General features: G+C 39.8%; 1 protein-coding gene across 1 annotated transcript in view; it reads right to left on the bottom strand.

Annotated features, from left to right (window-relative positions):
- The window catches only part of Spdya (speedy/RINGO cell cycle regulator family member A), a 34,544-nt gene extending 17,148 nt beyond the window's left edge, over positions 1 to 17,396 (bottom strand). Inside the window, exons 1-5 of the mRNA XM_041631280.1 lie at positions 17,341 to 17,396; positions 13,545 to 13,794; positions 11,819 to 11,877; positions 8,301 to 8,386; positions 2,424 to 2,595 (exon numbers count right to left, since the gene is read on the bottom strand). Coding sequence (XP_041487214.1) covers positions 2,424 to 2,595; positions 8,301 to 8,386; positions 11,819 to 11,877; positions 13,545 to 13,776 — 549 coding nt within the window. The 5' untranslated portion in view covers positions 13,777 to 13,794; positions 17,341 to 17,396. The remainder of the gene's footprint in view (positions 1 to 2,423; positions 2,596 to 8,300; positions 8,387 to 11,818; positions 11,878 to 13,544; positions 13,795 to 17,340) is intronic.
- Between the last annotated feature and the right edge of the window lie 3,409 nt (positions 17,397 to 20,805).

Below are 20,805 nucleotides of genomic sequence, written 5' to 3'. Positions count from 1 at the left end.
AGGATAGGTGGGAGGAGAAAACAGGACAGAACACTGGGAGGAAGAGGAAGTGAGGTCAGAGACTCCACAGCTCTGCTCTCCGGAGCAGACGCCTCAGGAGAGACGCCATGCCCCACTCCCGGGATGAAGCTCCGACCCAGGATGGACTAGGCTGGAATCTCCCTGGTAAGCGCACCTTGGGGTGCTACATACAGATGATTAGAGGTGGGCTAAATTAATATGTGAGAATTAGCCTAGAAGAGAATGGGCCAAGCAGTGATTAAAAGAATACAGTTTTGTGTGTTGTTATTTCGGAGCATAAGCTAGCCATGTGGGCGGCCGGGTGTGGGGGACGCAGCCCTGCCGCCCCATATTACTACACACATGATCTTTAGATCTTTATGTTAAAGTCTCCTAGAAAATATCTTAATTTGTATGTGTATTTACACATGCACATGCCTTTGGCACCAGAAGAGTGTGTCAGATTCCTAGAAGTCAGAGCTGCAGGTGGTTGTGAGCTGCCAGATATGGGTGCCAGAACTGAACTCTGGTCTTCTGGATGATGAGGAAGTGGTTCTAACTGCTGAGCTATCTCTCCAGTTCTGAGCTAACGGCTTAAGAATAAACAAGATCATTTACTAAGTTAATTCCAATGGAGGCAAGAATAGGTCCCAGGACTGAGCTCTGGTGGCACCTAATAAGGCTGATGAGAGAAAGGGAACTGACTCGGAAAACCACATGAACACAGTACATCAGAGAAGTAAGTGTGCCAAACACTGCTGCTAAGTTGAGGACTAAAACCTAAAATCTGTCCTATGTTTTGGCAACATAAGGCTATCAGGAGGCAATGACACAGCTCTGTTAGACAGAGGAAAGGTTTTATATAATAGTTTCAAAGAGAATGGAAAAGAACAGAATAAAAGCAGAGTAGTATATACGTGGAAAATTATAATGTTCAAATATGGCCTTCTGTCACTCTCAAGGCAAACAGCTATGCAGATTGCCATTTATTCCTTTCTTTGAGTCAGGGTCTCACTATACAGTCCAGGTTGACATTGAATTTGAGATCCTCCTGCTTTAGCCTCCTGAGTACTGAGATTATAGGAACGGACCACAGCATTTACTGTTTATCCACTTGACCCAAGTAGAGACATAAAAAATACATGCAAGAAACAGAGACATAAAAATAAGCTACAGGATTCTTTCCATACCTTATAACTGGATTCAGTTCAGTTTGAATGACAATGAATTAATTTTAGAGACCTCATATATATGTAACTTTTCATCTTTCCCATTGAATTTAACCTTGTAGAGTCTTAGCCTGCTATATAATCTTTCTGTTATTTCCTGTCCTCTTTTATTTCTGAATTCTTGCATATGCACAGGGTTGGGCAGTGGTGGTACATGCCTGTGATCCCAGCCTGGTCTATAAATCAAATTCCAGGACAGTCAGGGCTGTTACACAGAGAAACCATGTGTCAAAAAAAAAAAACAGGAAGAAACCTTATTTATAAATAAAATCATTTATCTTACTAAAATACAACATTAAGAAAACAATATGCTAAGCATGGTGATGCATAGAATTTCCCAGGACAGCCAGAGCTATAGAGAGAGAGACCCTGTCTCAAATTGTCTCAAATTAAATTTAAAAATTTTTAAATAAGGGGGCTGGAGAGATGGCTCAGTGGTTAAGAGCATTGCCTGCTCTTCTAAAGGTCCTGAGTTCAATTCCCGGCAACCACATGGTGGCTCACAACCATCTGGAATGAGGTCTGGTGCCCTCTTCTGGCCTGCAGACATACACACAGACAGAATATTGTATACATAATAAATAAATAAATATTTAAAAAAAAATTTTTTAAATAAAAAATGTATTCTTTGTGAAAAGAGGTATAATTTTAAATAAATTTAAATTATACACCACACTGTTGGCCTCAATGTTGAAAACGATCATATACTTTAGTGGAAATTATTATTCAGTTCTAGTTTCCTAATTTTATAATAATCTTGAATAAGATTCTTTAATATGTTCACAAACCCCTTGCTGGCATAGTGGTGATCTTTTAGACAGGAAGGGAACACTACAATAAGAACAGTATAGAAGTAGTTTGCTCTAAAAAAATGGAAATGACAAATTTTAATATCTGATAAAATTCATACAGAAATAGAATATACTCATACATTCATAATAGTGACTGAGGTTAATGATCTCTGTACATGTACAAAGACAGAGAGAGAAAGAGCATTAAAAACCAAAGTGGTGTGGGCAGGACAGACTGGCACTATATACTTGTATTCTAAAACTGAAGAGGACAAAATAGGACTATGAATTCCAAGCCAGGCTGGGTTACTTTCTGGACTCTATCCCAAATAAGGAAGCAAAATAAACCAAGGATAATTAGGTAAACAAAGATTATAAATAAAAGGTGTTCTTAAATCCTTACCTCTTCACAGCACCGCCTGCTCACAATAGCCCTATAGTCAATCCTGTCCCAGAGCTGGTCCCTTAACTTTAAGAAATTAGGGAACAGTTTTCTCCAGTTTTTCCCTAAAGCCCATGGAAAAATTTCATACTTGGCTTCCTCTTCATCTTCTTCAACTGTATTAGCCAGGTACCTAACAAAGAGGATCAACAACCCAAGGAGGAAATGGATAAGGGCAATAACAACAGAAAACAAAACAACAATAAAAAAAGAAATACAAATGACTTATCAACACATGAAGGGTATTCATATCTAAAGTACATAATAAAAATAGTGATATAATTGTTGCATCTTCTAGGTCTTTCTGTATTCCTATAAATTTTGACCTTTGTTCTGGGATGCAGTCTGAAGTTTTTCTGACTTCTAAGGTGAATCTGTGGCATGTTCAGTCTGGAGCTAATCAGCTGACCCCAGACAGGACTTTCCAGAGCATTCCCTTACTACTCCAGGGACTGTGGTGTCTGCCTGCCTGAGAACAGCTATGCTTATTGTTCTAGATGAACGACTGTGAGCCACTCTTTGGGCTATCTTTGGGTTGTCTTTCTTTAGGCTATCTTCAGACAGCTCCTTCATACACATTTGGAAGTTGGTATTTTGCCATATACTTGAGGGGAAGCAGACATACAAAGAAACAGAAAAACAAAAATCATGATAAAGAGAAAAACTGACTAATCAAAACCAATCCAAACGTAAACTGATACATAAAAGGACATCAAAACAACTGTAATTATTCTTTTTTTTTCTTTTTGGTTCCCACTTCCCCTCTGGAATATAAGACCATATTTGCCTCCTCTTTGGCCCTGGTGTGTGTGAGTGCAGGGCCACATCGATCCAGCAACAAATGGTCTCTCTATGGAGGCCAGGCTGGCCTCGAACTCACAGAGATCTGCTTGCCTCTGCCTCCCAAATGCTGGAATAAAAGGTTAGTTTTATTCACCATGCCAGTTAGTTATACAAACTGTATCTGTACTATAGGTATTTGGGGCTTATGGGTCATATCATCTCTGTCTCGTTCTCAGCCCTGCCTTATTTGTCAAAGCTCTATCGAAGCATATAAGTGACCCAGTAGGGCACAGCGACAGGCGGAGGAAAGCCAGCCCTGGTTGCAAACTATAGGAAGGCACACCTTCTCAAGTCAAGCCGGGGCACAAAACAACTATAACTATTCTATATGCTCAAAAAGGAGGTGCATGAAACTGTACTTCTAGAGATGAAATCCACAATGTGTAGGATGAAAAGCACTGAACTAGATTAATGGAAGATTGAGTACTGGAGAAGAGATTTGTCAATTAAAGGTACAGTAATAGAATCTACCCGACCTGGAATATAAAGATAAAAATTAAAAGTCAGAAATAGAACATTAGTTAATGTGTGAAAACTTCAAGAAGTGAATTCAAAGTAAACTTGGGATCTGAAAAATGGCAGGTAGACACAAACTATTGATGAAATAGATGAATTTTCCCAAAGTTTGAAGAAAATGGGGCTAGAAATGTAAGCTGTTACAATGTTCACACAGCATGCAGGAGCCTCTGAACTTGGTCCCCAGCATTGCATAAATAGGTATGTGGCACATACCTATAATTACAGCCCTTGAGAGGTAGATGCAGAAAGATCAGAAGTTCAAGGATATCCTTAGCTATAGAGAAAGTTTGAGTCCAACCTGGACTATAGGAGACCCTTTATAAAAATTTGACAAAAATTATAAACATGCAGCCAGGCAATGATGGTACATGCCTTTAATTCCAACACTCAGAAGGCAGAGGCAGGTGGATCTCTGAGTACAAGGCCAGCCTGGTCTACAATACACCAGAACAGTCAGAGCTACACACACACATACACAAAAACCCTGTCTTGAAAAAGCAAAAAAGGAGCCGGGTGATGGTGGTGCACGCCTTTAATCCCAGCACTCGGGAGGCAGAGGCAGGCGTATCTCAGTGAGTTCGAGACCAGCCTGGTCTACAGAGCTAGTTCCAGGACAGGCTCCAAAGCCAAAGAGAAACCCTGTCTCGAAAAAACCAAAAAAAAAAAAAAAAAGGCAAAAAAGGAAACAACAACCCCTCACAAACCAACAACAAAATATCTCTCCAATAAAAATGAAACAAAAAACACCCAAAACAAAACAGAAAACCTACAAATATACAAAGAAATGTAATGAATAAGAAACAAGAAATCACAAAAAAGTTATACCATGGTACATCCTAACCAAGCTGTTCAAAAGCAATGATAAAAACTGAAAAACAGACAAAAAGAGACACATTAAAGTAGAATGTTGTCACACATCTGTAATCCTAGTACTTGAGAGGTTGAGACAGAAGAATCAAGAATCCAAAACTATCCTCAGCTATGTAGTATGAGTCCAGCCTGGACTACATGAGACCCCGGTAAAAAAGGAAGGAAGGAAGGAAGCAAGGAAGGAAGGAAGGAAGGAAGGAAGGAAGGAAGGGCACAAGAAATTAATACAGGGATAAAGTTAAGGATGGGGCAGATTTCATATCAGAAGCAATGCAAGCTCCACAGGCTTTAACAACAAAAACATTACAAAACACACAAGGAAACAAAACATCATGAGAAGCAAATCCCAAAGTCAAGATAGAATATAAAAACAACTGTGTAGGAGCTGGAGAGGCTCTTACAGAGGACCTGGCTTCAGTTCCCGGCAGCTGCGATCTCAGCATTTGAAAGGCAAAGAAAGGAGAATCCTTGGCTACACAGGGAGTTTGGGGCCCACCTAGGCTACAAATACCTTATCTCAAAAGATTTTAAAAGATAAGAAAAGAGGGCTGGAGAGATGGCTTATTTTTACAAGCACTGGCTGTTCTTCCAGAGGTCCTGAGTTCAATTCCCAGCAACCACATGGTGGCTCACAACCACCTGTAGTGAGATCTGGTGCCCTCTTCTGGCCTGGATGCATACATGCAGGGTGAACACTGTATTCATAATACATAAATACATCTTTAAAAAATAAGAAAAGAAAATGAAATTCAGCGTGTTACAAGACTATAATAAGGAAACATTACATGACTACATACAAAATACAAGCTTTAAAACTGGCTAACAAAACATGCTTAATGAAAAAGAAATATTGAATTAGCTTACAGAAAACATGATCAGACACAAGATGGAAATTATAATTCATGCTACTTCAAATATAATACAATCTTCAGTGCAATCTTAAAGATTACTACATAGTAAAAGTTAATTGCCCTTTAATGGTTATTACCACAAAACAAGAGAAACATTCAGTTTCAGACCTTTACCTAGATTTGCACTAAAGTCATTTTTGGTTTATCTTTAATTGTCAGATGAAGAAAACTACAGAATATGTATGATATTATATGAAAATAAAATACTGAAACACATAAATTGCAATTTAACAGTGTAAAGGCTGACTCTGGCTCTTGGAAATATCATACATACATGAATTTGCACCTCAGCAACCCTGCTCCTTTTGTTTGTTTTTTCTTGAGGTCAGGCTGCTCTCAAACTCATGATTCTCCAGCCTTAGCTTCCTAAATGTTGGGAATATAGGTGTGTACTACAACACCTGGCTTCCTTACTAACTTCTGTGATCTTGTAAAGTGCTTTATCTTCCTAAATTCTGTTTCCACATAAGGAATAAGAAATGCATTTCATTTAACTCAGAGGCAGAGGCCAGCCTGGTCTACAAAGTGAATTCTAGGACATCCAGGGAAATCCTGTCTGGAAAAAAAAAAAAACCAAATAACAACAAAAAGGATACATTTCGTAACAAAACTAAATGTATAAATATATAAGCTGTGGCAGCTGACAAATAATACTCAGTGTTAGCTATTACTATTAAATTCTTCCAGTTTAGCAACCATCACATTTTCCTACATTCGGGAAGTGTCCCTCTAATTCATGCATAGATAATGCTCCTCTGGTTTGATTTCTTTAAAAACTCTGATTCTAAACAGACTTTGAGCACAAACTTCTTCCTCGGTTCTGAGAGCTATTGTGGCACGCCAATGTCTTTTTTTCAGATTTGTTTCTATGTGTTTCAGTGTTTTGCCTGCCTATGTGAGCCATGTGTGTGCTAATGCCCAGAGGCCAGAAGAGAGTGTGTTGAGAGCACCCAGAAATCTGTCACCAGCATCGTCTGGGAAGGGCTGAAGGGACTGGATGGGATTTTCTTTGCATGGCTCTATGAATGCTGGGACTAAGTTAGGGCGAGTTGTCATCCTTTCTCCAAAACATGATGTCTCCATCATTCAGAGAGTGTCAGGCTCCTTGGAACTGGAGTTACAGGTGGTTGTGCTTAAATCACTGAGCTAATCTCTCCAGCCCCCAATACTGAAATGGCTCAGTATACAGTTTCCTACTTTAACACTTAAAATTATTCATGTACATTCCAGCTGCATTGCTGTATCCATGGAGAAGGTAAAAGTCTTTGTCTTTTTTTTTCTTTTTTTCTTTTTTTTTTTTTTTTTTTGCTGTGGGGGAGGTTTACTAGTAATTGAAACCAGGGCATCCTGCATACCAGGGAAACCATGCTACTTCCTCGAACACCACAACTTTCAAAATATATTATGTATTTTTTTGTTTGTTTTGAGTCAGAGTTTTTCTGTGTAACAGCCCTGACTGTCCTGGAACCAAAATGAATTCTTTTTTTTCTTCTTTTTTTTTATGGTTTTTCGAGACAGGGTTTCTCTGTGTAAGTCCTGGCTATCCTAGAACTCCCTTCCTCAAACTCTTGGAGATCCACCTGCCTCTGCCTCCCAAGTGCTGGGATTAAAGGCGTACACCACCACCACCCAACCCAAGATGTATTCTTCCCCGCCCCCCCCCCCGCTCCCCAAGATGTATTCTTTTATTTATTTATTTATTTATTTATTTATTAAGTATACAGGCCAGAAGAGGGCACCAGATCTCATTACAGGTGGTTGTGAGCCACCATGTGGTTGCTGGGAATTGAACTCAGGACCTTTGGAAGAGCAGGCAGTGCTCTTAACCACTGAGCCATCTCTCCAGCCCCCCAAGATGTATTCTTAAATTTAACCTTTTCCCTTTATTCTAAAGCACTGCTGATGCCTGACTCCAGGGTTTTGTGCATACCAGACAAATATTCCACCATTAAGTTATATCCCTTATAGCCCTGAAATTGTACTTTTCCTTACTAAATTAGGACCTATGAATTGGAAAACCACATCATTAAAACAACTTAACAGATAACAAGGCTATCATTAATTAATGTGCTATCACCAGAAAATCTGGAGAATAAACAATATTCAGTGTTTGATGAGACCATCAGTGAACACAAAAGTATTAAAAATAAATAATTCCTATCTTTTAGAAATAGACTTACAAGGAACATATCCACACTGGACAGTGGTGGTGCATGCATGCCTTTAACAAACTTGGAAGAGAGAAGCAGGTGGATCTCTTGAGTTCCAGGCCAGCCTTATCTATAGAGTGAGCTCCAGGACAGTCAGAGCTGTTGCAAAAAGAAACCTTGTCTCAAAAATAAAAACCCCACAAAACCAAAAACCACAACCACAAAGCAACAACAACAACAACAACAACCAGTGGGGAATGGGAGAGAAAGAGAAAGAGAATTGACGAAATTTCTATGAGAGCACTGTGAAAAATGTAGAAAACACAATACAACCTGAAGTGGGGTAGTGAACAATAAATCTCCGGCATGTAATGTAAGAGAGGGAAAAGAACATAAAACTATCCTACTAAAATAAAATATATGCAATTTTCATACACAAGGCCTATTAACAATATCCATAAAAATTTAATGTTTCTGCTTTAAATTATAAATCACATATATTGTAAATAACCAATAAAATTCATTTAAGTAGAAAGCATACTTACAGAGCAATAAAGAAATTTATCCTGGTATGCTCATTTATAGTAAATTTAGCTCTCTTGAAATAAACAAAGGTCATAGCCAAAAGATACTATAAGGAAAAGTTAGAAATTAATATTAGTGGTTTGCTTTCTGTAATACAACTGCTATAAAATAGTAAACTAAACTTTAAGGCATTATTAATCTTTATGCAATCACCTGAGCACTTATTTTTTTCTCCTGTAATTAATCCGCTTGAATATGTGAGAGTTACTGATGATTTATTATATTTAGCTAAGTGTATTTCCAAATCTTATTATAACTGATGCATTCTAAAATTAAAATTCCATTTTTTTCTAACTTAAATTTCAATCTTATAGAGAAGTTGAAATAGTTCAATGAGTAACCAAACATCTTTCACCTAGATTCACCAATAGTTACTCTAAAAAATAATATGTAAGGATAACTTCTAAATAACTTCAAAAATTAGAATAGCAAGGCTTAGTTTCATTGAGAAAACACATTTTAAATGCAATATCACAAATACACACAATTATCCTATTAGAATGTATGCCAAGATCTAATGATTTAAATTTGAAACAAGTTAAAATATGAATTTTTATCTTTCATACTTATTTATTATCTAGTAAGGGCATTGTACAAGAAGATAATTCCAAGGGTTCCCTTAACTTCTAAGTAAAGGATTCCTGAAATAATGTCAAGTGTTCTGGGTTAGTTACTTTTTAAACACTGCCCCCTGCTGTCCACCAGCATTAAAGCACCTAAACTATACCGTTTACCACAACTATAGAAACTGAGGATTTGGGTATATTAGTTTATGTGAAAACTGACACTGCGATTGTTTTAAAGATTACATTTTTGGAGACATATTTTATTTTTACACACACACACATTTATTTATTTATTTATTTATTTATTTATTTATTTATTTATTTATCAGTGTGTGTCATGTGTCAGGCCACCATCCAGATGAGGCAATCAGAGAACAAATGACGGAAGCCCATTTCATTCGCTCTTCCATCATGTGAATCCCGGGATCAACTCAGGATTGGCATCAGGCACCTTTAGCAGTTGGTGTAGTATGTATGTATCCTGGCAACCTCACATCAAATGTTTGTGATAAAATGTTAGCATGTGCCAGGCAGTGGTGTCAGCACCTGTAATCCTAGTACTTGTGAGACAGAGGCAGGCAGATCTCAGTGAGTTCCAGGACAGCCAGGGCTACACAGAGAAACACTGTCTCAAAAAACAATAGCAACAAAAAAAGTTAGCATGCCTCAGATTTACCTCAAAATAGTTTACATTCCTAGGAAGAAGGGTTAAAAGAAAGAAGAATGGCCACGTTGATGATGGCTGTACTTTTAAGAGCCACACGGAAGGTCTTTAAGCTATGTGTGCTTTAGTTTTTCCAAAATAGTTTCCAGAGGCTGCAGAGATGCCTCAGCCATTAACAGTGCGGTCTATTCTTCCAGAGGACCCGGAGTTTGATTCTTAGCACCCATACGGGGACTCACAACTGTCTGTAACTCCAGATCTTGGGGATCGGACACCATTTTCTGACCCTCAAAGCATGCAAATGGTGAACAGACATACAAACAAACTGATCACCCAAATACATAAAGTTTCTAAAAAAAAACTTTCCAAAATTAATTTTATTTTAAAAAATATTTTAGCTTTTAATTGTGTGTGTGTGTGTGTGCGTGTGTGCATATGAGTGCAGATGCCTGAAAAGACCAGAAGTCAGCAGATCACCTGGAGCTGGAGCTACAATCAGTTATGAGTCACTCAGTACCGGTGCTGGAAACTGAACTCAGGTCCTCTGAAAGAACAGGATGTCCTCTTAACCCACTCAACCATTTCTCCAGCCTCCCAAATTAAAAAAAAAAAAAAAAAAAAAAAAAACTTCGAAAACTTTTTTATCTTTGGCAATTTTGTATGAAACAAAGACCTTTATTTCAATTCTTAGACTTAAATCATAAACTAATCTTCTATACTTTCCTTTATCTATTGATTTATATTTTAACTGTTACTGAACTTAATATATGACTGCTCAGTCTAAATTGGTATTTACAAAAGTAAAATGGCAACTTTCAGCTTACTCAAAAGTATAGAAACAAATATTGAAACGTATCCATAAAAGAGCATAAACCATTGCTGTTCCTAATAAACTAAACAGTTTATAGAATATGATATCTAACTGAAGAACATGTTAAACTAAGGGGTGGGGAATGAGAGATATGAATAAGAATAAAGTATATGGGCATCTGGGTACATGCCTTTAATCTTTGAGTTCAAGTCTACAAAGGAAGTTTTAGGACAGCTAGTGTTACATAGTTAAGCCCATGTCTCAGGGAAAAAAAGGATAATAAATGATACACACATATGATAATATCACAATGAAACTGATTTCTTTGTACACTAACCCAAAAGAGAATGATCCATTATTTTAAAGATACTTTTAATTGTGTCATGTTGGAATGTGTGTATGCGTGTGTGTGTGTGTGTGTGCATTCATGCACCCGCCCAGAGCTGGAGTTACAGTAGTTGCAAGCAGCCAGATGTGGGTAGAAAAAAACCTCTGGATCCTCTAGAAGAGCATCTAGTGCTCTACTAACTACTAAGCCATTTTTCCACCCCACAAGCCATTTGCTCTATAGAATATTTCTCAATTTTCACTTGTCTAGTGTTTTTCAAAGTATGTGACAGTCGCTCATCATTTCTTACTGTTACCCAGCAGTAAGAAAGCCATCATGGAATAAGAGGCTATTTACGCTATTAGAAATTATATACAGCAATTTAATACCTCTTGAATTATAGTAATAAATTGATTAAAAGGATAATTGAAATTTTTGGTCTGAATTACTTATAAAATATTCAAACTTATAGAAGATTGCCTTAACGGAGTCTCAAGAACTTTTCTCCATACCAATTAAAGGTAGTAATTCTTCTTCTTGGTCTACTTTTTTAAAAAAAAGTAGTAATTCTAACCAAATGAATTGAATCTAGCTGACCACAGTTATACATGTCTTAGGAGACTGAGGTAAGGTGATTGTGAATTTACGAGTTTGAGGTCAGGCTGGGCTGGAATGAGAGAGAATGTATCCTTGCCCTCCACCCCCACTCCCTACCCTGAACCCTGCCACCAAAGTATTGAGTATTGTTTCCAAATAGATTTGGTAAAAATTAAGTTTAAAAATTCTGCTTTGGGAACCAGTGGAATGGATCAGTGGGTAAAGGCACATGCTGTCATGGTGGAAGAAGAGGAACAACTCTGTAAATTGTCTTCTGACCTCAACATAATGGCTACGGTATCCATGTTGTCACTGTCACACACACACACACACACACACACACACACACACACACACACACACAACAGATATGACCAAAGAATTCTGCTCTGAAGGAAAGACATAGGCTATTTTTCTAAACATAATGAAGGAGTAAATTCTTATTGGGTATCAAAAATTTTAATGATCTAGTAACACAACGATAGCTTATGATTATACTGTTTTCAGTTTACCTTGTCTGCAATTTTACAACAGCAATCCATCCACAAGAAATCTTGAATTAAGTCGTCATCTACAACAAAAGGTAACTATGACTTATTTTCTTTAAAATGTTTCCTTTTGAAGAGATACTTTCTGTATTGGGACATTATAAAGTGATGCTTGGAAATTAAGCAAAAATGGTTACTAAGGTTTAGTTGTCAGTTTTAAAAGTAAATTTATTATTGCAATGACTATCATTTCCCATCTGATTTGCCTTACTAGATGTGTGTATATATATATATATATATATATATTCAACTTTAAAAGTGAATAATGTTTCATTTTTGAGCATCCAACAGCATGTTGGGAAACTCCAGCTCTTTCTTCTTTTGCAGAGTACATTGTAAGAGGCAGAAATGGAATCTGAAGTAAGATAATTCATCTCCTAATAAATAATAGCTTAATATTGTTCTAAGTGTATCACTTTTCCCAATTACTTTCACCTTTTTTCATTTTGGGTATTATTCATTTGGGTATTTTTCATTTTGGACCCTTTCCCCTATTTCCTCTCTAGTCTACTTATTACTCAAATAAAAATATAAATATGTCTATATAAATAACTTCAAGTTTTACTTGGATTTATAATTAACATTTAATTTTGAGAAAACCAATTTTTAGAATAAAAAGATCAACAAAATTATGAAGAATAATATCTACCACAGAGTGGTGGTGCAATCCTTTGATCCCAGCAAGTCTCTGTGAATTCAAGTTCTACTCCAGGCCAGCCAGAGTTACTTGACGAGACTCTGTCTCAAAACAAAAACACAACAAAAAGCAACATCCAAAAAGTAAATTTAAAAAAAAAAACCTTGGTTTGATTTGAAAGCATTAAAATAGATAATCTCAAAATATGTTGAAAACTATCAGAATTTAATCTAGGAAAATCACCTTTGTTTTAATAACAAAGCAAAAGGTTCTTTTTATTCATTTTGTATGTTATGAATTGCATTCTTGTAATTGATATTTGGAAACTTCTAAGAATAACTTTATTTTCTGGAATTAATTTGTTCTTTTAATTTTGTTTCTATTTCATAAGTTACCTAAAATGATGGAATCAGGTGTTTTCTTATGACCAATTAAGAGTACTCAAAAACCTTGTGGGGTAAGGACTGGAGATGACCAACAAAACGGGTATTTTGCTTGCCTCTAATCTGAGCATTTGGTAGGTGAGGGCAGGATTAAAAACACAAGGTTATCCTTAAGTACATACAAAGTTTAAGACTAGCCTGGGCGTACATGGGACCCTTTCTAACACAAAGGTGGTGAGGAGTAAGGAGAGCCTAAAGAAAGGTTTGTGGGCAATCATTTTGCTCTCTTCTTACTAAGGAGCAATGGGATCGTGTTAACATTCTAGATTCTGACTGGAGAAAACTTTATAACTTCTCTTTACATTCCTTATATATTTAGCTCATCTTTTAGCTCTGACATTCTTTGCATCTTACCAAGTGTGCAGGCAAGCATATAGACTTCCTCTATAGTCAAGGAGGGTCTGCTGTGCAGCACTATTAGACTGTGCTGTGATCTGAGTCCTTATCAGGAAACATCTACACTATCTCTTATTCTATTGTCTACCTTGCGACTGCAAAAGCAGGGCTCCTTTTCTTGGCTGGTATAAACACTACATTGTAAAAACCTGACAAAAGAGATTTACACTAGGATTCTTCAGTACTTTACACTATTAAAATGTCTTACACCTACCAAATAATTTAAAGAAAGCAGTCATTTCCTGACGCTGTATAATTAGACAGGGTCCTTTGGGCCGCTTAGATTTGTTGTTATGTGCATTTTTTTCAGATGCTTGCCAACTATCTTTGAAAATAGGACGCTTCAGATTGGTAGGCTTTTTAGTTTGATGTGACCGATTAGAACCTGATTTCACATGAACAGTGACAGTAGGTGGTGTCTCACAACACATCTGATTGTGCCGCATTGTGGCTTCCCGAGATTCCTACAAAAATAAAAATAAAAAATTATTGTTCACATCCATTCATTTCTATATAAAACTATCTGGATATTACCATATGTAATCATATAAAATGTTGATCTTGCTATTAAAATGTTATCTGTAACACCAAGTCATATTAGAAATTATTCTTACAGTGCTCAGAAATGCTATGCCTCCTTGGGTAACGGCATACTTCTTCTTGTTCATTTTCCCTTGGTTATTCTGGAACTCAAAATCAAATCTGAAACTTGCTTATTTTCTTTTTATAGTGTTCATTTTTCCTGGTATGTCTTCCTTGGCCACAAAGTTTCCATATTCAATAAGCAATTATTGGTATTTTCTGAACAGTTTTAGTAAATAAATGACACATGTGCTTTGTATGATTTTCACTAATGTGTGTGTGTGTGTGTGTGTGTGTGTGTGTGTGTGTGTGTGTGTGTGTGTGTTTTGTTGAGACAGGGTCTCACTACGTACTTCTTAGCTGGCCTAGAAATCACTAAGCAGATCAAGCTGGAACAACTTCAGGATCCTAATGCAAACCTCTGAATCCCTGACTCATAGTAACCAAGCAGCCACACTTCCCTTGGCACACAACAAGTTATGGACAGATTCCTTCCTGCTCTAAGAATCTCTCCTGCTGAAGGTGAAGCTACTACACCCAAACTAGCTGGATACTACCAATATCGCCCAATCTACGAGTCACATACACAGTTTTATATTTTTAAGCTATATTTAAAAAGAAAACATGGCCAGGGCAGTGGTGGCACATGCGTTTAATCCCAGCACTTGGGAGGAAGAGGCAGGTGGATCTCTGTGAGTTCAAGGCCAGCCTGGTCTACAGAGCGGGTTCCAGGGCAGTCTCCAAAGCTACAGAGAAACCCTGTCTGGCAAAACAAAAACGGGGGGGGGGGAGAGAGAGAGAGAGAGAGAGAGAGAATATATGGAATATATGAGGGCTGGGCTATAGCTCAGTGGGAGGGGAGACTACTTGCCTAGCATGTGTGAGAGCAGAGCTCAAGCCTCAGTGCTAAAAACAAAGTTAATTTTAATAAAGCCATAGATCAAACATGTAATTTTAACATCTAATCAATATAAAATTAATAAAATATTTTACATCCAAAATCTTTTAAGTCTGGTACATTTAAAAAAAAACATTTTTATTTCATGCGCACTCATGTTTTGCCTGTAAGTGTGTCTGTGTGAAGGTGTCAGATCCCCTGAAACTGGAGTTACAGGCAGTTTCAAGCTGCCACGTGGGTGCTAGGAATTGAACCCGAGACCTACTGGAAGAGCAGTGCTTTTAACCTCTGATCCATCTCTCCAGCCCTGATACATTTTTGATACTTTATACATATCTCAATTTTATGTTAATTACTAAATAACTCAAAATGTAGTCCTATAAAAAATGAAGTAGTGTATGAGAGAATATTTTACACTCCTTCCATTTTATAATTAAATGAAGTAAAAAAAGTTTTCTGTTGCACCCAGCCAAATAAGTGTTTATGGTCACATGTGGCTAGTGGCTACAGTGTAGGGTTAGATGATAAAGAAGTAGGCAGAGGGGGCTAGAGAGATGGCTCAGCAGTTTGGCACTCACAGGGGCTCACAATCATCTAACTCCAGCTCCAGGGAATTCCGTGCCTTCTTCTGGTCTCTGAGGGCAACAGGAAAGCGTGTGGTGTACAGACACAGACAAAATAATCGTGTGTGTGTGTGTGTGTGTGTGTGTGTGTGTGTGTGTAAATAAAAAGGAGGGAAGGGGAGAAGGAGAAGGAGGGAGGGAGGGAAAGAGAGGGGAAGAGGGAGGAGGGAGGAAGGGAGGGAGGGAGGGAGGGAGGGAGGGGGAGAGGGAAAGAGAGAGAGAGAGAGAGAGAGAGAGAGAGAGAGAGAGAGAGAGAGAAGGCAGAGGATAGGAACTGAGAAAAACACTTGTAGCTACAGCTATGTCTTTAGTCTGAGAGGAACCTGGACTCTATCTCAAAAGTAAACAAACAGAACCAATCAGCCAACAACAAAAATTAAACAGAAGAAATTACAATTAGTTCTACAATAATTTCTTGCCTTTTGTTTTGCTTCCTTCATCTGTCTTCTGGAAAAAAACTAAGCAATCATTAGAATTCGCCAATGCAGTGGGGGCAGGGCTAGGTTCAGTGGTAAAACATACCAGAATACAGAATATTGTGGCCCATTTTTCACGAGTTAAGTTTGACTCAGTGGTGACTTTCAAATAATTATTTTTATATTGAAACCAATGGAAAATAAGAAAAAGCAAACTTCGAGTATCAGACTATTTCATCTAAGACTCTTGAAAACAGGAAAAGGGAGCGTCTGAAATTCCCAAATAGATATTCACTGAAGTTAAGAAAGACTGAAGGAAAGTCGTGGAGCAAGAACGTAAGGACAGAAGCTGTCTATGCCACAGCGTGTGTAAAATTCCACTTTGTGGGATCTCTTTGGCTTAGCTCTTTGCTCAGAGGAAAAGAATCAAAGGCTAATTAAAATATGGGCATTTCTCTAAAGAGGGAGTGTGTGTGTGTTGTGGGGGGGGGGGGGAGGATAAGAAACTATGGCCAATAGGTATTGTGTAGCCACGTCTCCAAACAGACACATTCCATCCTAGAGGGAAGCTGCCCAAGACTCGGGTTCACAGATACCAGCCCCGACCCGCGGTTCCAGAGCAGGACTGCGGCGGGAGGAAACCGATCGCCTGTACAACTTTCCCAGACATCAGTCCCCCCGGGGTGGGCTCTTCGGGGATGCAGCTTGATTCATCCATGCTTCTCAACCTGGACTCGGGCGGAACCCCTACTTTTGTGCCATCCGCTCCCTATCTGGGGTTAGTAGACGCTGGTTTGCGTCACTCAAGGCAAAGTCTCACAACATAAGGTAAGAATCCTTCAATTCGCCTGCATGCATTCCAGCGACATTTGAAAAGTCATAGCAGAATTCATAAAGACCATGTCTGAGTTTGTGAGGTTTGGGGTTTTGTTTTTGTATTTTTTGTAAATACACCTGAACTTTGTAGGCATCTGAAGAAAGTTCTCTCTCGGCGTAGGATAAAGGGCATCTGGCGACAGAATCATAAAATAGAAATCGTTTTTTCTGTATGAAAATCCAATCCCTGGCGACTGGGGATAGGCAGGCGGAGAAACTTTCCTACATCTGGGGTGTCGCGATGACACAGGGCAGCTCAGAACTCGACACTGTGATGCGACTCTGGGTGGGAGCGTGGGACACGGGATCAAGCGGCAGGACTCGCATCCCCTCAGCCCCACCGTGCAGCCCGACCTGCCGGGCGACCCGGTCCCTCCACGGGTTCCCTCCGGTCTCCGCCTCGGGGAGGCTCACTCGCGTCCCGGCCCTCAGAGCTGGGGGGGGGGGGGGGGGGGGTAGGTGCGGGGAGCCTCGAGGCCGCGAGACCGCCCCGATGCGCCGCTGAGGGCTGAGGGCCCTCCTCACGCCGTACTGCGGGAGAGAGCGGAGGGCACCGGCGCTGCTGACACTCGGGACTCGTCACCAAGGCCGCCCGCCCAGCGAGGGCGAAGGTACCTGCGCAGACCGGCGAAGAGCGAGCGGCCTCCGCTTCAGCCCGCAGCCTCAGACGGTTGCTCGCTGGTGGCTCGCACAGAGCAGCACCGGCTTTTCAGCCGCCAGCTGCCCCGCCGGGAGCGCGCGGCCGCCGGAGCCAATCGGAGCGCGGGAAGAGCTGGGGGCGGGGCCGGCTCTGTAGCCCCGCCCCTCCCGGTCCCGGGGCTGACGCCTGGTCTTCTGCCGTTAATTTTGGCTCTAGCTCTATGGACCTCTACGTGGGAATCGCGCTTTCCCGCGAACGTGTCAGTGTGGAACCGTTGAGGTCTCCGCCCCGGACGGGACGAGGACACCGTGATGCCCTGCAGGCCCGGGGTCGCCCGCAGTACCCCTCCTTCCCGCTTCCCTGCACGCACCTCGCACTTGTGAGCTTGAGAGAACGCTGCCGCCTCAGAACCGCGTGTGCACAAGTGTCTGAAAGGAGGAAAAGCCCGCCTAAGCTAGCTCAAAGGGTGTGAATAGGTCTATAAGAGCTAGTTCCAGGACAGGCTCCAAAACCACAGAGAAACAAAACAAAACAAAAAAAACCAAAATAAAGTGACTTTTAGTGAGGACCGTGTTCTCCCGTTCACAGTTAAATCCAGTGTTTTCTTGAGAGGTCTGGGATGTAGCAAAGGTGTTTAATAAATGCTCGCCTGCCCCATCCCTCTAATGCAGAATCTGCTTTTTTTCAGCATCCGTTTCTCCATGCTGTTAGTCTTTCATGTCTTACTGCCTCATATTCCAGAAAAGAGCGAGATTTAGATCATTCGGATGGCTGACGCTGCGTCTATGACTTTGGGACTTTCTTTTCCGATTATAGCATTTAAGAGCATCTTAGCCTTGCCTATTTGCAGTACTTCCCAGTTATTACTTTCTTGCTCAGCAACTCTGAACACTGAAAGCAGCTTACTAACACACAAATCAACCTAAAGGGGCACTTTGAGTACTAAGCTTTCCTGAGGGAGGGAGGTCCTTGAGTTGGTCTTTTGTTGTTGTTTCTCCCCTCCCTCCCAGTTTCTGGAACTCACTCTAGACCAGGCTGGCCTCGAACTCACAAGAGATCCTCCTGCCTCTGCCTCCCAAGTGTTGGGATTAAAGGAGTGTGCCACCACTGCCTAGCTCTTCACTTTTCATTTCTTAGATCCATGGCCCTCCGGTGAATAAATGTGTCAAGAAAATCTTTAGGGAAGTGGCTGCTTCACTCATTCCTGTGGTTTTTCATGAGGATCCTTCTCTGCTGTTCTTTTCTCAGGAGCAGGGATTCTTGTGATCACTAGTTTCCAGCCATTAGTATAAAATGTTATTTACTGAGCAATGAATATTCAGCACATGAACAGCACTCTGCTGCCGCAGAACAGTCGTTGGACAGCCTTTTCCATGAGAGGTACAGAAAGTACACACACGGCTGGGTGGTGGTGGCCTTTAACCCCAGCACTCGGGAGACAGAAGCAGGAAAATTTCCGTGAGTTTGAGGCCAGCCTGATGTACAGTTCCAGGACAGGTTCCAAACAGAGAAACACTGTCTTCTAAAACCATAAAAATGAAACACATACACTTTTATTTTTTTGCGAGACTGGGTTTTGTGTAGTCAAGGATGGATGGCCTTCAGTTCATACATAGCAGAGGATAACCCCGAACTTCACCTCTCGAGTGTACCACCATGTCTGACAGTGTTCCTCAAATAATCATACTTAAATTTACGTTTTATTATGTTTTTATATTAAGGTCAATTTATCAAAATAAAGGTATCGAAGAAGTAATTTAATGCCAATATTTTGGCTTAAAAGGTTACAACCAGTGAGGCCTTCATGAATGTTCTCACTACTTTTTAAACTATTTGAACACGCCAGGCAGTTTGAGTTCCTGTTTCAGTTGAGCTCTGTAGACAGATGTGAGATCCAAGAGTCAGATGAGGCTCCGTAAGCACTGGACCATGCTTGCCACTCAAAGGACACAACAGCCGCGACACTGCTGCAATTTCCTGCACGCAGCAAACACTCGCTGATGTAAGCAGGGCCTTGGCACATGGGCATTAGTAGGACATCTTTACCAGCAGTATAAATGCAGGCAGATGTGACCTCAGCATGTCAAAGTAAACATGAATGTGAGCTGGTACTTACTGTGTCATCCTGGGACAAACCTCATGTGCTGGACAGGTACAGAGAAAGCATTCTTGGTTTCCTTCTTGTCTTGTATCCGAGACTTGGATTTGACTGAGTACTTAAAGCAAGTCCCGAGCTGGAGAGATGACTGAAGGCAATGGCTGTTCTTTCAGAGAATCCAGGCTCCATTCCAGTTTTCAAACAGCAGTTCACAATTAATTCTCTTACTAAACTTTATAAACTTTTTCTTGAACATGTCTGAAACATTTCTGCTTGTCTTTATTATTATTGTTTTTGTTTGTTTGTTTGAGACAGGGTTTCTCTGTGTATCCCTGGCTGTCCTGGAACTAGCTCTGTAGACCAGACTGGCCTCAAACTCTGCCTCCCAAGTGCTGAGATAGAAGGTGTGTACCACTACCACCCAGCTCGTTTTTTTTTTTTTTTTTTTTAAACCTAGCTTATAATGTGCTTTCTTCACCATTTAAATTTCCTACTAATGCCCATGTTTCAAGGAGTCTGAATTGTCATTATAATCATTGTGAGCCATCATGTGGTTGCTGGGAAATTAACTAACTCAGGACCTCGGGAAGAGAAAGCAGCCTGTGCTCTTAACCTCTGAGCCATCTCCCCTGCCCCCATAAACCTCATTTCTAAAAAGTATGTGTCAGCTTGCTTCCACAAACCCATTATTTTTTCCTTATATTTATCTATTAGAACCACAGTTTTCACAATGAACCATTTATTCTGACAGTACAAATTCAAAACCTCCAGAGATAACTGCAGTGTTTTTGAGACATGAGAATAAAGGGCAATTGGAACTGTGTTGTAAATTTCTTTATAGGGTCAAAGTGCCAACAGCAATGTGAGCAGTCATTTTTGAAATCTGTGATTCATTAAATTTGTAGGTCTCTGACATGCCAAACATCACTTCAGGAAATGCATCAGTAATAAACAATAATCTCTGCCTCAGAGCTTGTTAGGCACCTAAAGGTTAAGGTCAAATTCTTGAAGGAGAACCCAACACACGTGGCTCTCAGTAAAGAATAACTGACAATTCAAAAGCTGAAAGACTAGCTTCCTAACAAAACAGATATCACAGTATGGTAAGCAACTGTAACCTAGGCCTCTGGTGACTAGTTGAATTAACTTCAGAGGGGGTCAACAGACCTGTTATAAGTTTTCAGACTTTTATCCTGGTAGATCAAGTCTCAAAAATATCCACTGACAATTTATGAATTGTTTACAATCATTTTCATCACATTACCCTCTCCTCCTGGACTCTTAGTCTCATGTCCATTTTTTTGTTTTGACTCGCTGACTTCAAGTCATGAACACGCATGTG

This window comes from Microtus oregoni, unplaced genomic scaffold (assembly GCF_018167655.1).
Source record: "Microtus oregoni isolate MIOR12 unplaced genomic scaffold, Mior012 000036F_ref0000092, whole genome shotgun sequence".
NCBI lineage: Eukaryota > Metazoa > Chordata > Mammalia > Rodentia > Cricetidae > Microtus > Microtus oregoni.
The sequence above is the reverse complement of the archived record's forward strand: the minus strand, read 5'-3'. Positions and strand labels throughout refer to the sequence as shown.